The sequence below is a fragment of the Condylura cristata genome, unplaced genomic scaffold, assembly GCF_000260355.1.
Source record: "Condylura cristata isolate star-nosed mole 26May11 unplaced genomic scaffold, ConCri1.0 scaffold00015, whole genome shotgun sequence".
In the NCBI taxonomy this organism is placed as follows: Eukaryota; Metazoa; Chordata; class Mammalia; order Eulipotyphla; family Talpidae; genus Condylura; species Condylura cristata.
In genome coordinates, this window is record NW_004567116.1 from 3,231,378 (window position 1) to 3,243,055 (window position 11,678).

The 11,678-nt window shown below is 56.8% G+C and overlaps 2 protein-coding genes across 4 annotated transcripts in view; one reads left to right on the forward strand and one right to left on the reverse strand.

Moving 5' to 3' along the window:
* Nucleotides 1–7,323, reverse strand: part of LGALS12 (lectin, galactoside-binding, soluble, 12) — an 11,380-nt gene extending 4,057 nt beyond the window's left edge. The window contains exons 1-8 of one of the 3 annotated variants that reach the window (XM_012725746.1): nt 7,268–7,323; nt 6,961–7,174; nt 6,089–6,208; nt 5,504–5,542; nt 4,948–4,974; nt 4,491–4,579; nt 3,837–3,987; nt 2,290–3,406 (exon numbers count right to left, since the gene is read on the reverse strand). In XM_012725746.1, the coding sequence (XP_012581200.1) occupies nt 3,260–3,406; nt 3,837–3,987; nt 4,491–4,579; nt 4,948–4,974; nt 5,504–5,542; nt 6,089–6,208; nt 6,961–7,174; nt 7,268–7,308 (828 nt within the window). In that variant the 5' untranslated portion in view covers nt 7,309–7,323 and the 3' untranslated portion in view covers nt 2,290–3,259. Of the gene's footprint in view, nt 1–2,289; nt 3,407–3,836; nt 3,988–4,490; nt 4,580–4,947; nt 4,975–5,503; nt 5,543–6,088; nt 6,209–6,960; nt 7,175–7,267 lie in introns of those variants that run through there. The other 2 variants (XM_012725747.1, XR_001145491.1) reach the window with 2 other exon arrangements.
* Nucleotides 7,324–11,471: 4,148 nt separating this feature from the next.
* HRASLS5 (HRAS-like suppressor family, member 5) overlaps nt 11,472–11,678 on the forward strand; it is a 5,899-nt gene continuing 5,692 nt past the window's right edge. Inside the window, exon 1 of the mRNA XM_004683372.1 lies at nt 11,472–11,562. Within this exon, the coding sequence (XP_004683429.1) occupies nt 11,472–11,562 (91 nt within the window). The remainder of the gene's footprint in view (nt 11,563–11,678) is intronic.

The window sequence follows — 11,678 nt, forward strand, 5'->3', positions numbered from 1 at the left end:
ATAGAAATGTGAGGAGAAGTACTCAGGGGAAAACTGTCTGAGATTCAAAACCTGAGGGAAAGTGGCACTTTGGAAACCAGGGTGTGAGGAAAGCACTAGTATTTGACGATAAATACCTGAAGAGAAGTCCTCCCGGGGAAAGTGTGTGAGATGCAAAATTTGAGGAACAGTGGCACTTTGGGAACCAGCATCTAAGGAAAGCACTAATATCTGATGAGAGAAATCTGAGAAGTACTGCTGGGAAAAGTGAATTGCAAAATCTGAGGAGAAATGGCATTTTGGGAATCTAATGTCTGAGGAAAATGTGATCCGCTGGGGAAGTAAACTTGAGAAGAATTAATCTGGGTAAACTGTTGGAGATTCAAAGTCTGAGGGAAAGTGGTACTGTGGGGAACAGTTTCTGAGTAAAATGTGGTCCTCTGCGAGACAGATGTGAGGAGAAGAAATCTGGAGAAAACTGAGACGCCAAAGCTGAGGAAATGTGGCACTTTGGTCTGAGGAAAACACTGGCATCTGAGGAGAGAAATCCGAGTAGCACTTCCTGGAAAGTGTCTGAGATCAAAATCTAAGCAAAAGTGGCACTTTGGGATCCAGTGTCTGAGGAAAATGTGATCTGCTGAGGATGTAAACTTGTGAAGAAGTAATCTCGAAAACCATCTGACATGCAAAATCTCAGGTACGGTGGCACTTTGGGAATCAGTATCTGAGGGAAGCACAGTATCTGCCATGAGAAATCTGAGGAGAAGTGTTCTTGGGGAAGTGTCTGAGCTGTAAAATCTGAGTAAAAATGGCACATTGGGATCAGTGTCTGAGGAAAATGCTGACCTCTGAGGAGAGAAACTTGAAGAGAAGTACTGTGGGGGAAAGTGTCTGAGACTCATAATCTGAGGAAAAATTAACTTTGAGAACCAGTGTCTCAGGAAGACTTTGGTAATGCTGAAAAGCTGCTAAATGCAATTTTTGTCAAAAGGAGGGTATACATTTGCTCTAAATGGAAATGTGAGATCATTTCCTACCATAGATCTATACCCCCATGCCCACCCCCATGAGCTGCTGGCAAGAACACCTGGTCCAGATTTAATTTCTGGAAACTCTCCTTCTTGAAATGGGACCCAGTATCTGCTTGCCTAGGCTGTGGGCTCAGAATAGCAAGTCCTGGGTCTTTCCACTCCATCATCCTCACCCTCTTGCCTCTTTCACCTACAAACCTCCCCAGAGATGGGCTCTCATGACAGTCATCCTCCAGGGGATCACCATCGCCACCACTGCCACTCTGGCCCTGGGGGGATGACACCTACTTTGGTCATAACCTTAAAGTTCTGGAGGTTTGGCCCTTATATCCCCAGATCACAGCAGAGCCCAGCCTGTAGCTAATAAGAACTGACTGGAAGCTGCGGGATACCAGAACGAAGAACTACTAACTGACCAGCCCAGAAGCCCAGGCCTGAGGTAGCACACAGGTTGACAGCCCCTGAATGGGGACTCCAGCGTTGCTCCGATCAGCTCCTTTGTCAGGGCCCAGCTCACCATACTCAGTGGTGACATCTACCAGGTTATGGGCCCCAAGACCACATAGGCACTCAGTGCTTTTGGCATCAGAGTGAGAGACCTTTGGTCTCACCCTACAGGATTGCGGCATTTTCTTTAGAGCTGTTGGACAGCCCAGGGCAGACTGACCTTACCCTTGGGGAGCCTGGATCTTGGGGTGGCATGCCCCTCACTAACCATCCTGACTATCATGGGCTGCAGGCAGTGATTTCTTGTTTGACTGGACAATGATCGGAGCATGTTTATTGAACAACCTCTGCTCTGGGGAGTCTCTAAGGTGCTCCTTTGTGACAGACACATGATGTGGTTGCCTGGATCCCAGTGGACAATGTTGTTCTCTGCCTGTGGAGGGTGCCAGTCTAAAATTATCTAGTCATTATATCCATTCATTTCAGCAATTGGATTCTAAACCACAAATCCTCCATGCCTTTCTGGTTTTCTTGGCGATTTAATGTGCCAAATACCAAGAATCGTGCACACAGCCATGACTTTTGACACGGATGGGTGTGTCCTCCCTGTGCCCCTCCTGTCCATGTGGCCCAGGACTCCGGCTCTGTGACCACCTGCAGCCAAGAAACCTCCAACTTTGGCTGGAGTAGGGTGGGGGTGCTCGGCGCTGGTGAGAGGCAAGTCAAGGGCTTCCGTTGTGGGGGCAGACTCTGCTGTGGAACCAAAGCCTGCTCCTATGGTTCACCTGTACGGTGGGCAGGACCCCAGGTGTGGCTCTTGGGTGGAGGGGGAGGCAGCAGGGGATAAAAACATGGCAGCTAAATAAATACCAGTGCACACTGAATAAATGCCAGAAGGAAACAGTCTTCTATTGTCAACTTTACATGAGATTCTCGCCAACAGCATAAAGGGCATGTTTATACATGTGAAGCCATGTGGCAGATTTTATTACAAGATGCATAATGTATACTACTCTATACAGATATGTGACCTGTCACTATATATAAAATGCATAATTAGTAATTATTAAGTTATTTTGTCTTTAGCAGCCTTGCTGTTTCCTTGGTGCTGGTCTCTCTTTCCCTTTCACTTAGTCTCTCTGTGCCTGAGTTTCCTTGCTGGCAGAATATTAGCACAGGGCGTGCAGCTACCTCCAGAGTCCATGCCCTTTTCCTCATGGCTATAGATGTGTACCCAGGCACCTGGTCACCCCATGGGTGCCTCCAGCCCTCTGAAGTCAGCGTGGCTAGTGTGACTGAGTGGCACGTGGGGGTGTGAGCCCATGGGCCCACCCCCTACCCGGGGCTAATGAAGTCTGGGACGCCTAGTCCACATTCTGTTTCTTGGAGGGTGACACTTAGACACGGAGGTAACTAAGCTCTGGACACAGGTGGTGTTGAATTGGAAGTGGGACGATGGCCAGGCCCAGCCTGGGGCCAGCAGGAGCAGACCTGCCTACTCTCCTTGGCCGTTCTCCCCAGAGCTGTGCGCTGAGAATGACATGAGTGTCTATATCCTTTGAGCCACTGAACTGGAACGTGTGTCCTCCTTGTGGAAGCCATGAAGAAGATGGAGCTACACCCTAGCTAGGGGGGGAGATCAGAGGGTGCTGTGGGGCCAGCACCCCCTCAGACTCAGGCTCCTGGTTCCCGAAGCTGCTCTACCTGGCATAGTAGGGACACAGGTCAGTTTGATGGGAGGAGAAGAGGGGCCCATGCTGGGGGCAGGCTGCCCTCCCCTTCTCTAGCCAGATCCACTGTGTTCAGCAGTGAACACAGTAGAGCTGGACGCTGCCACTGACACGGAGCTCCCGCAGCCGCTCCAGGACCTGCCGGCCCAGGCTGGTGGCCCCCACACCCTGCCCATTGAGTGCCAGCTTCAGCCCATCGTCCTGGCACAGGAGCAGCACCTGGGAAAGGAGAAAAAGGACATTGCCTGTTGCCACTCAGGGGCCCTCCTACCTTCAGGGGTCACTGGGCCTCCAGCATTGCAAAGAACAGGACTGGGGCCATCTGGTCACCAGCTCACTGTGACCTCAGCGTCACTGGCTGCAGCAAGGGTTTCCCCCCGTGGGAGGAGTGGCCTTCAGCCCTAACTTCACACTGGAGCCGCGCTACGCGCGAGGGCTTTTCAATGAGGCTGATGTGGGGTCCGCCCTGATTAATTAAAGCTAGGATTCTGGATGCAGGGCCCCACCCCAAGGCCTATGGCTTCCCAGGCTGGGTCGAACACCTCGATGCGCCCCCTAGTGTCCGAGGTGGGCTGTGGCCCTGTGCTCCATACCCACCACCAGCACGGCCGCAGCCACCCCAGAGACAGGCCACGGGGTTTTGACCCACCTCAAAGAATCGCTGGGGGTAGAAAAGGAAGGGGGCCAAGATCAGCTGCTTCCTTCCCCAGGGCGAGATCCAGGCCAGCGTTCTGTCTGTGAAGGAAGCCCTGAGCGTCACAGGTACGTGGGCGGCCCCGTCGCGCAGGCTCAGCGTGAAACTGCGGAGCGGATGGACAGGGCCTCAGCCGCAGGCGCCAGTTTTGGAAAACAGCGCGAGCGCCCCCTTGTGGGAGGAGTCAGCAGCTTCCTCTCAGTTCCTGTGTCCCTCCAGGCCCCACTTCGCAGCCCCAGTCTTACTCTGGGCCTCCTGACTGCTAAGCCCCGCACCGTGATGCCAGGGATGCAGCGTCTTCTCAGGGTCTAGTTGGCCCTGCCTAGGGCCCGTCCCGAGGCCAGGCTGCCCCGGTCAGGTGGGCCTGACCGGGTGTTCTGCAGGGAAGATGTTCCCAGAGGTGGGGTTGCTGGAGCTTTGCAGGCAGCCTGAGCCCCCAGTCCCAACCCCAGTCTGGCTTTCACAGGCTCTGTCTACTTCTCTGCTGCTCCAATTTGCAAGGTGGGGGTTAAGTAGTGGTGGGGAGATGAAAGAGGTGAGACCTTTTATAATAATAAAATAGCATATAATAAACACGCAGGCGGCTCCTCCCTCCATGTGGACACTTACTCCTTAGGCTCTGGCAAGACCAGTCCCCTCACAGTGATGGTCTGCCCTGGCCAGAGTCCCCGGGGGAGCACACGGGAGCAGGGCGGCTCCTGGAGGGACAGGGAGATGACTGAGAAGGCGATTCTCGAGTGGCCAGAGAGGACCCCCACCTCATTCCCCAGGCAGGCCCCTGTGACCCCCATCGCTGTACCCAGACTGTGATGGCTGCTCCCCACCCACTGGAAGCTGGGATGATTGACCTCTACTCTAGGGCTGGCCCTGGGCCGGGCTGGGCAGAAAAACACACCAACTCCCAGTGCAGAGTAAATGGAGAAAAGGCCAAATGAAGCCGGAGCCTCGGCCCAAGCTGTAGCCCAGATGTGGCACGCAGTCTATGGAGGAAGGGGAAGCCCTGTGCCCAGGGCCTTTCCCGCCAGGCGGGGCTGCCTGATGGAGCAGGACGAGGTTGGTCACTCACCAGACACGGGCTTTCGGACAGGAAGGGCTGCGAGGAAAAGAAAGAGGGCCCGGGGCCACTTGGCGTTTGCTCCATGAGTGAGCATCCCTTGACGCTATTGTTATCACCAGAAATTGGGATATCTGGAGTTTATCCCTCAGAAATAAAACAGGTGGTCCGGAAAGCCTAAGGGAGCCCTCTTGTGTTCTGAGGGCACCAGACCTGGAAGATGGGGGGAACTAGACAGGCTGTCGTCCCACTGGGAGGCTGGGCCAGTGTGGGGGTCTCACCCCGCTTTACCCTGCAGGGTTGCCCACCCGGGGGATTGAAAGCTCCCTCTAAAGGGGTCGTTGATAGGAATCCTGGGCTCAATCCTGGCAGCCAGCACCCAGCTGTCTTAGCTGTCTTCCTCACTGGCTTCTCCAGGGACTGAGGCCCAGCCCGCTGTATCCATGGTGGTGTTGCATTGAGGGAAAGGGTGGCCATGCAGTGAGCAACAGCCCAGGCGGGCCAGCCACAGGGCGGGGTTCAGCTGTGGCTCCACCCCAAGGGCCAGCCTTGTTCTCAGGAGACTCACGTGTCCAGCTGGGTATTCACTGCCACCCTCCATGAAGGGCTGTTTGGAAGAGAAAAGGCAACGAACAGGACTCAGGGCCTCTGCCCGCTGGCGAGCCCCTTGCTCGGCCCCTGCTATGCCAGGGAGTGGGCAGGAATGTGGCTGACTTTGGCCTCAAGGGCTCCTCATGTGGACCTTGTAGGTGGATCTCAGGCAGGGCACTCTGGCCACGTGGAAGCTTCTGCCCCACCTCAGCCGCACTGACTCAGAATCTCTGCTGTGTGCTCCAGAATCTGCCTTTTTAATAAGCTCCCCAGGGGATGGGGGACTGTTTGGGGCCCACAGTCCACATCTCTGGGTCACTGGCCCCCCAGCTCTTCCACTTACCCAGAATGCTCTTCAGCACAGACTTCTGCCCAAGGCCTCGGGGTCCTGACCTGCGTCTCCTTGCCCCCTCACCTCACAGTGCTGATGCCTTGATGGCCCCCCTCTGTCTGTAACTGGGCTGTAACTGGGGTGTCTGCGCAGGAGGGGCCCCAAGGCCTGTCCAGGGCATCAGGGGAATCTGAGGCCATGCTGTCCAGTCCTGGGCCCGAGGAAACTCACGCTGCTGTTCAGGAATGCCGCGGCCCTCACGGAGACGTCACCGGATATGCCCAGGGTGTCCACCCGTGACAGCGGGAGCCGGTAGCGGAAGTGGAGGAAGTGCTTTCCGTTCACACTCACCTGAGAGACAGGGCAAGTGCTGAGCTCAGACCACTCCCACCCCACAGGGAGTTTGGCCACCTCCCTGGAATTCTCCCTTTAACTCTCACCCACTCTGAGAGGCAGGTACCATTTTCAGAAGAGATACTTGAGGCTTCGGGGTGCTTAAGTGACCTTCCCAGGGTTACAGACCTGGCCTTGGAACCGAGGCAACCCCAGGACCCCTCGCTGCCCCCCACACCGCACTCCCCATGTGTCCTTCATCTTCGTACACCTGCCCACCGCACCCCCACCCCAGGTGAGGGGCTAGGCTCGGGGCTGTGGGGGCCTCTTCCCCACAGCCCCTCCCTCCTGGGCCAGGTCCCACAAATCCCGTCCCTGTGGAGAAGACTGAAGACTCCTTTGTCATCTTTCTGGCAGGAAGTCACACCAGAGGTCAAGTTCTCCTCCCCTGTCCTTTCACCCTCAGGGGAGAGAATGAAGCACCCACCTCCTGGGTGTTTGTGAGGACCTCTGAGCTGATGTCAGAATGGTGCCGGGCACTGGGCAGGCACTCTCAGCGGCCCTCCAGGCCCTGCCACCAGAGAGTTTCCTTGCTGCCATGTGGACCAGGCCGGTGGGCCCAGGGCAGTTAGGAACTGGGTTTGGCGTCTCCTTGATCCTTACTGTGCTGGACTTTCCGCTCCTGCCCCTCGACACGACGACAGGGGAGTTTAGCTGGAGGAGGTGGAGACGCCACCGAGACACTGACCCCTCCCTTCCCTTGCACACACCTTCACGTCCTCGTTTCCAAAGAGAAAGAGGATGAGGAAGCTGGCACCTCTCTGCAGGGCCAGGCGCGGCCACCGGGTCTCGGCTTGCCAGTGCCCCCCGTGCAGACTGTTGCAGATGACGTGGGGCTTGGTGGTGTGGAAGCGAGGGTTGAAGTGGAAGGCAATGTCTGGCCGGGGGTGCTGGCTGCAGCCGCACTGGAAGTCCACCTGGAACCTGGCAGGAGGTGAGGCCCTTCATGGGCACCTCCACTCAGAGCCCCAGTGGGGCACCTCCAGCTGAGCACTGGCACCCCGGAACACCCCTTACCTGCGTGCATCCTGAGGCACCTCTCCCTGGAGCATGACCATCTTGCCAGCACGCAGGCCACCGAAAATGGTTGTGACATAGGGGACCACCTGGAGGAGGGGAGAAGCACCCCATGTGTGGGTGGGAAAAGGATCAGGACCCAGGTTGGGGGGTGGGAGAGAAGCAGAAAACACCACTCTTGTTCCCCCATAGAAAATGTCCTAGCGGGAGAGGCATTCATTTTCCTTGAAAAGTTCCGTCACTTTCATCCAGCCTCACCCCTGCACCTCCACACAGCAAAGCCCTGTTGCTGGGGAAGCCGAGCCACGGCCCAGTCCCTCTCTCCAGTGAAACTCTGCATCCACTGGATGCCACCTTGGCTTCTAGGAGGCTTCCTGAGGGCCATTTATTGGCCAGAGTCTGGGACCTGGGAGACGGAGGATGGACAAGCTGGGACTGGAGAACAGCCCTGAGTGCATGCCTGAGAGACCTGTACGATGTCCCGCCCACCTCTCAGGCTTGCCTTCCCTGCAGAAGCTGCCAGGCACCCCACACAGAGCATCTTTCATTATTTCCTACCCAGTGGGGCTGATCCCCACTCCCTCTCCACCCTATGAAATTGAACTTGACTTTCAAGACTCCTGGCATTTCTGATACCTTCGCCATCATGGACTTTGGTGTCTGAGTTACTCCTTCCCTCCCCTGTTCCAGAACACTTCCCTGTGTTGTCTAGCCTGGTCTTGGCCGCTGGCTTGGGAGAGACCAGGCTGTTCAGGCTGGGAGGCCCAGCGCGGCCGAGTGTGGAGTGGGGCAGAGCAGATGTGAGAAGTGAGGAGGTGCACGCTGGGGAGTGTCTCAGGCTGCCTGTGCTCTCCGAATCCCAGCGGCCTTCAGAAACCCAAACCACCTGGCAGAGCTGCGCCCCAACAGTGCTGCTCTCCAGTTGGGGGTTTGCAGCCTGCAAAGCAAGGACTGGCTGCTGCTTCATTACTCGGGCGCCAGGGGAGGGACGGGAGAGCCCAGGTCATAGGCACAGAACTTTACCCTCCACCTCCAGGCTCCAGGCCTGAGGTGACCTGTGCTGTAATTAGCCAGCTCTCCTGGGCGTGGGACAGGACCCAGCCGCCAAACCTCCTTGGAGGTAAGGACCTAACAGGGTAATCACTGTCTCTCCCGGGGTATAGTCACCCTCAATCCTACCTTTTTAAAAATTTTTTTAATGCTATCTTCATCCTTTTTTCCCCTCAAATACTGATTTATTTAGGCATACAAGAACTGGGGTGCAAACCAGGGATGTGGAGTGTGAGAGGCTTCACCAGAGACAGAGAAGGGAGCAGAACAGGCAGGTGAACTGAAATACACTGCTGAGGGGAGCAGCGGGCAGGCCAGGAGAGGTCTGCCACACCATGTGGGTCAGCTCCCTGCCCTGGGGTTGAACTCATGCTGCAGTGGCTAAAGATCATTTCATAGGATCGCTTCATAGTTTGTGCCACCAGGGAGGGCCCCAGACTCTACTACTTTTAAAATACAAGGACCCAGGGACCCTAATAGTCATCCACCCCCAGTGCCCATCGGCCACTTGCTAAGTTCAGATGTTCAGCTAAACTCAGATCTTCAGGTGCTGGGGAAAGAGGGTGCTCGTCTGAGGTCCTCTCCACCTCCCACGGGGGTCCTGGGCCAGCTGGAAGGGCAGAGCCCTGAGACCTAGGTGGTTCCCGATGGCAGGGATGGCTCACCGGGTGGAAGGCAGGAGGCTGCAGGATGAAGGGGTCTGGAAGAGGATCCAGCATTTCTCCAGGTGCCATGGGTGTGGGTGGTGGTGCACTTCAACCCGGGCTGCAGAGCTGACTCCAGGTGCCCTGTCCCCACTGGACTGACTCACCTCTCCCAACCGGATCCTAAATGTGTGCTCAGCTCTCGCAGCTGATAAAGCTACCTGCACCTGCAGGGTCCTAATGCCGACGGCAGCAGAAGTGGGTGGGCGAGACCCGGCACCACCCCTCAGCTCAAGCCCCAAGGACTGCAGTGGGGCTGTCTGTCTGCTGAGACCCTTCCAGGGGCTGCTCGTTAGTATCTAACTAACCAACAAGCCCCTCCGGCTGAAGCACGCGAGAGCTACTGGCTGGCTCTTTTGGGGCCAGCAAAGATTGTGGTTTTAGGGCTTAGGTCTGAATCCTCTGGGGGTGGGGGTGGCAGATGGTGGTGCCAGGTCCCTGGAGGCTCCGGGCCCAGCCCACAGCCTCTCATTCGCTGCTGAGTGCCTCTGCGTCTCCTCCTCGGCTCCCCATGGAGGTTTTCTCCTTCCCTTCTTTCCTTACCCCTTTCCCCACTCTTCTAGATTTTGCAAGTTTTATAGTTTCCCTGCTCCATTTCAGCATCAGCGGTATATGCCAGAGCTCAGCAGGGCCACAAAAAATAGGCAGAGATGAGAAAAGGGCTGGGAGGGTGAGGAAGAACGAAGGCAGTGGGTGGGGGGAGGGCCGCTCAGGCTGACCTAAGACTCCCCTCTCATGGCTCCATGTGCGCTCTGGGGAAGCCCCTTCCCTTCGCACATCTGTGCACCCCAGGGGCACCCGCAGCAGAGGGTCTCCAGAGAGGTCTGTGTGGGTGGCCCGGGCCCTCTGCATGTCCACTCAGCTGCCCTGAGATCCGTGGCATTAGCGTCGATCCAGTTCTGGTTCAAATTCCTGTAAGTCTTTCCCTTTAAAAAGCAGCACAGCCTCCCAACCTTATCCTTAGTTGGGAGACCTCATCGAGTCTGAACACAGCCTCAGGCTTGGCAGCAGAGAATGCCTGGCAAGACCAGGCAGGGCAGACTCCAGGCCTGGGCTCGGGGGCAGCAGTGAGCTGGCCTTTGATGGAGGGGAGAATGATGGGTCCTGGGGAGAGGTGGCTCCAGGTCAGTATCGGCATCCCTGAAAGCTCATCAGGAATTCAAAGGCGAATTTGGAGGGAATCTGGTGGCCTGCCGCTGCCCCGGCCATTGGTCTCCACCCAGCTCCCCGCGCCTCCTTGCTCCCTTCGGCGGCTCCAGAACTTGACAGGGAAGCTGTGCTGGCAGTGCCCGGGAGGCTGCAGGTGACTGCTGCCAGTGGATGTTTGACTTCGGTCCCAACCGGCACAACTGGGGGTCGGGAGCCTAAGAGTTTGTTGAGGTCTTGCTGGGTAGTTGGGATTGGGCAGCTGAAGGTGCTTTATGTGGGGGAAATCTGACCGGAGGTGTGTTCAGAAAGAGTAATCTATGCCCACAGTGGGAGGAAAGGCGATAGGTGGAGAAACCGGCTGGGCAGGTACTTGGAGCCCATCTGGGTCCTGGTCCCAGCCTCCCATCTGGTGGCCTGAGGCCACGCCCCTGTCCCCAACTCCCATCACAGCCTCAGTTCCTGTCTGCGACTCCAGGAGGGAGGAGGTTTTAGTTTTCTATGGCTGCCTTAATAAAACACTTTAGACTGGTGGCTTAACTGATACATGTAAAGGCATAACAGGGTGGACTGCAGGAAGGCAGGTTTGGGGGCTCAGGAGTGCCCCCTCACTGTAACAAAGATGTCAACCTTATTGGTGAGAGTGAAAACACATTAGTAGCAGTGAAAACTTCATGCATACTATTTTGCATGCATTCACCTGGAAATTTAGGTAGGACGATACTAAGTGTCGGCGAGACGCACATCAACAAGAACTCTGGCAAAAATCCCTTAGGATTTTAACTCCTGCGTTTAGCTGGCAAAGCCCTTGAAGCCTGGCCTCAGCTGCTGGCTCCAGACATCATTTGTCGTCTGCTCCGTAATATTCAGGTCCTCAGGGGAGTCAGGTGCCAGCCAGCACAGCCTCCCATCATCCGGTTCTGCGTTACCTTCCATTCCACCAATAATGTCCACGCCGCCTTTTCCAGTATTCTTTCCCCCACACCCCCAGATTCTCCGGACCTTCGTGTGTCCCCTTTTGCGCCCGTTTACTGGACGTACTTACAGCCGCTGGTTGTACCCCAGTGGGGCCGGGACCCCGCGCGCGCGCCTCCGGCCGTTGGCCTCGCAACCCGCTTCCCCCCACGCGCCTCGCTCCCCTCAGCAGCCCCAGACTGCGCTGCCAGCTGCCGCGACCTCCAGCCCGCGGCTCCGCAAAGCAGCTGACCTGCGGCTGGGCTTCGCCAACTGGGAACCCGCTGGCGAACTGGCTGGCACGCGCTACCCTGTGAGAGGTCTGGGACCCGCGGGGCCACCGCAGCCAGATGGGTCTGAGCCCTGGCGCCACCGGGGAGGGCGGGCTCTGCCTTGCTAAGTTACCCCGCTTCCGCCCTAAACTTTCCTTGAGGACCGCGGGTGAGTGAACAAATAGCAATCAACCTGTTTCTTGACATTCAACTAGTCCCCCACCTCGCCTCCCCCCTCCCCCACGGCCCCCCCTGGTCTGCTCCCTGCCTGCCAGTCCCTGCCTG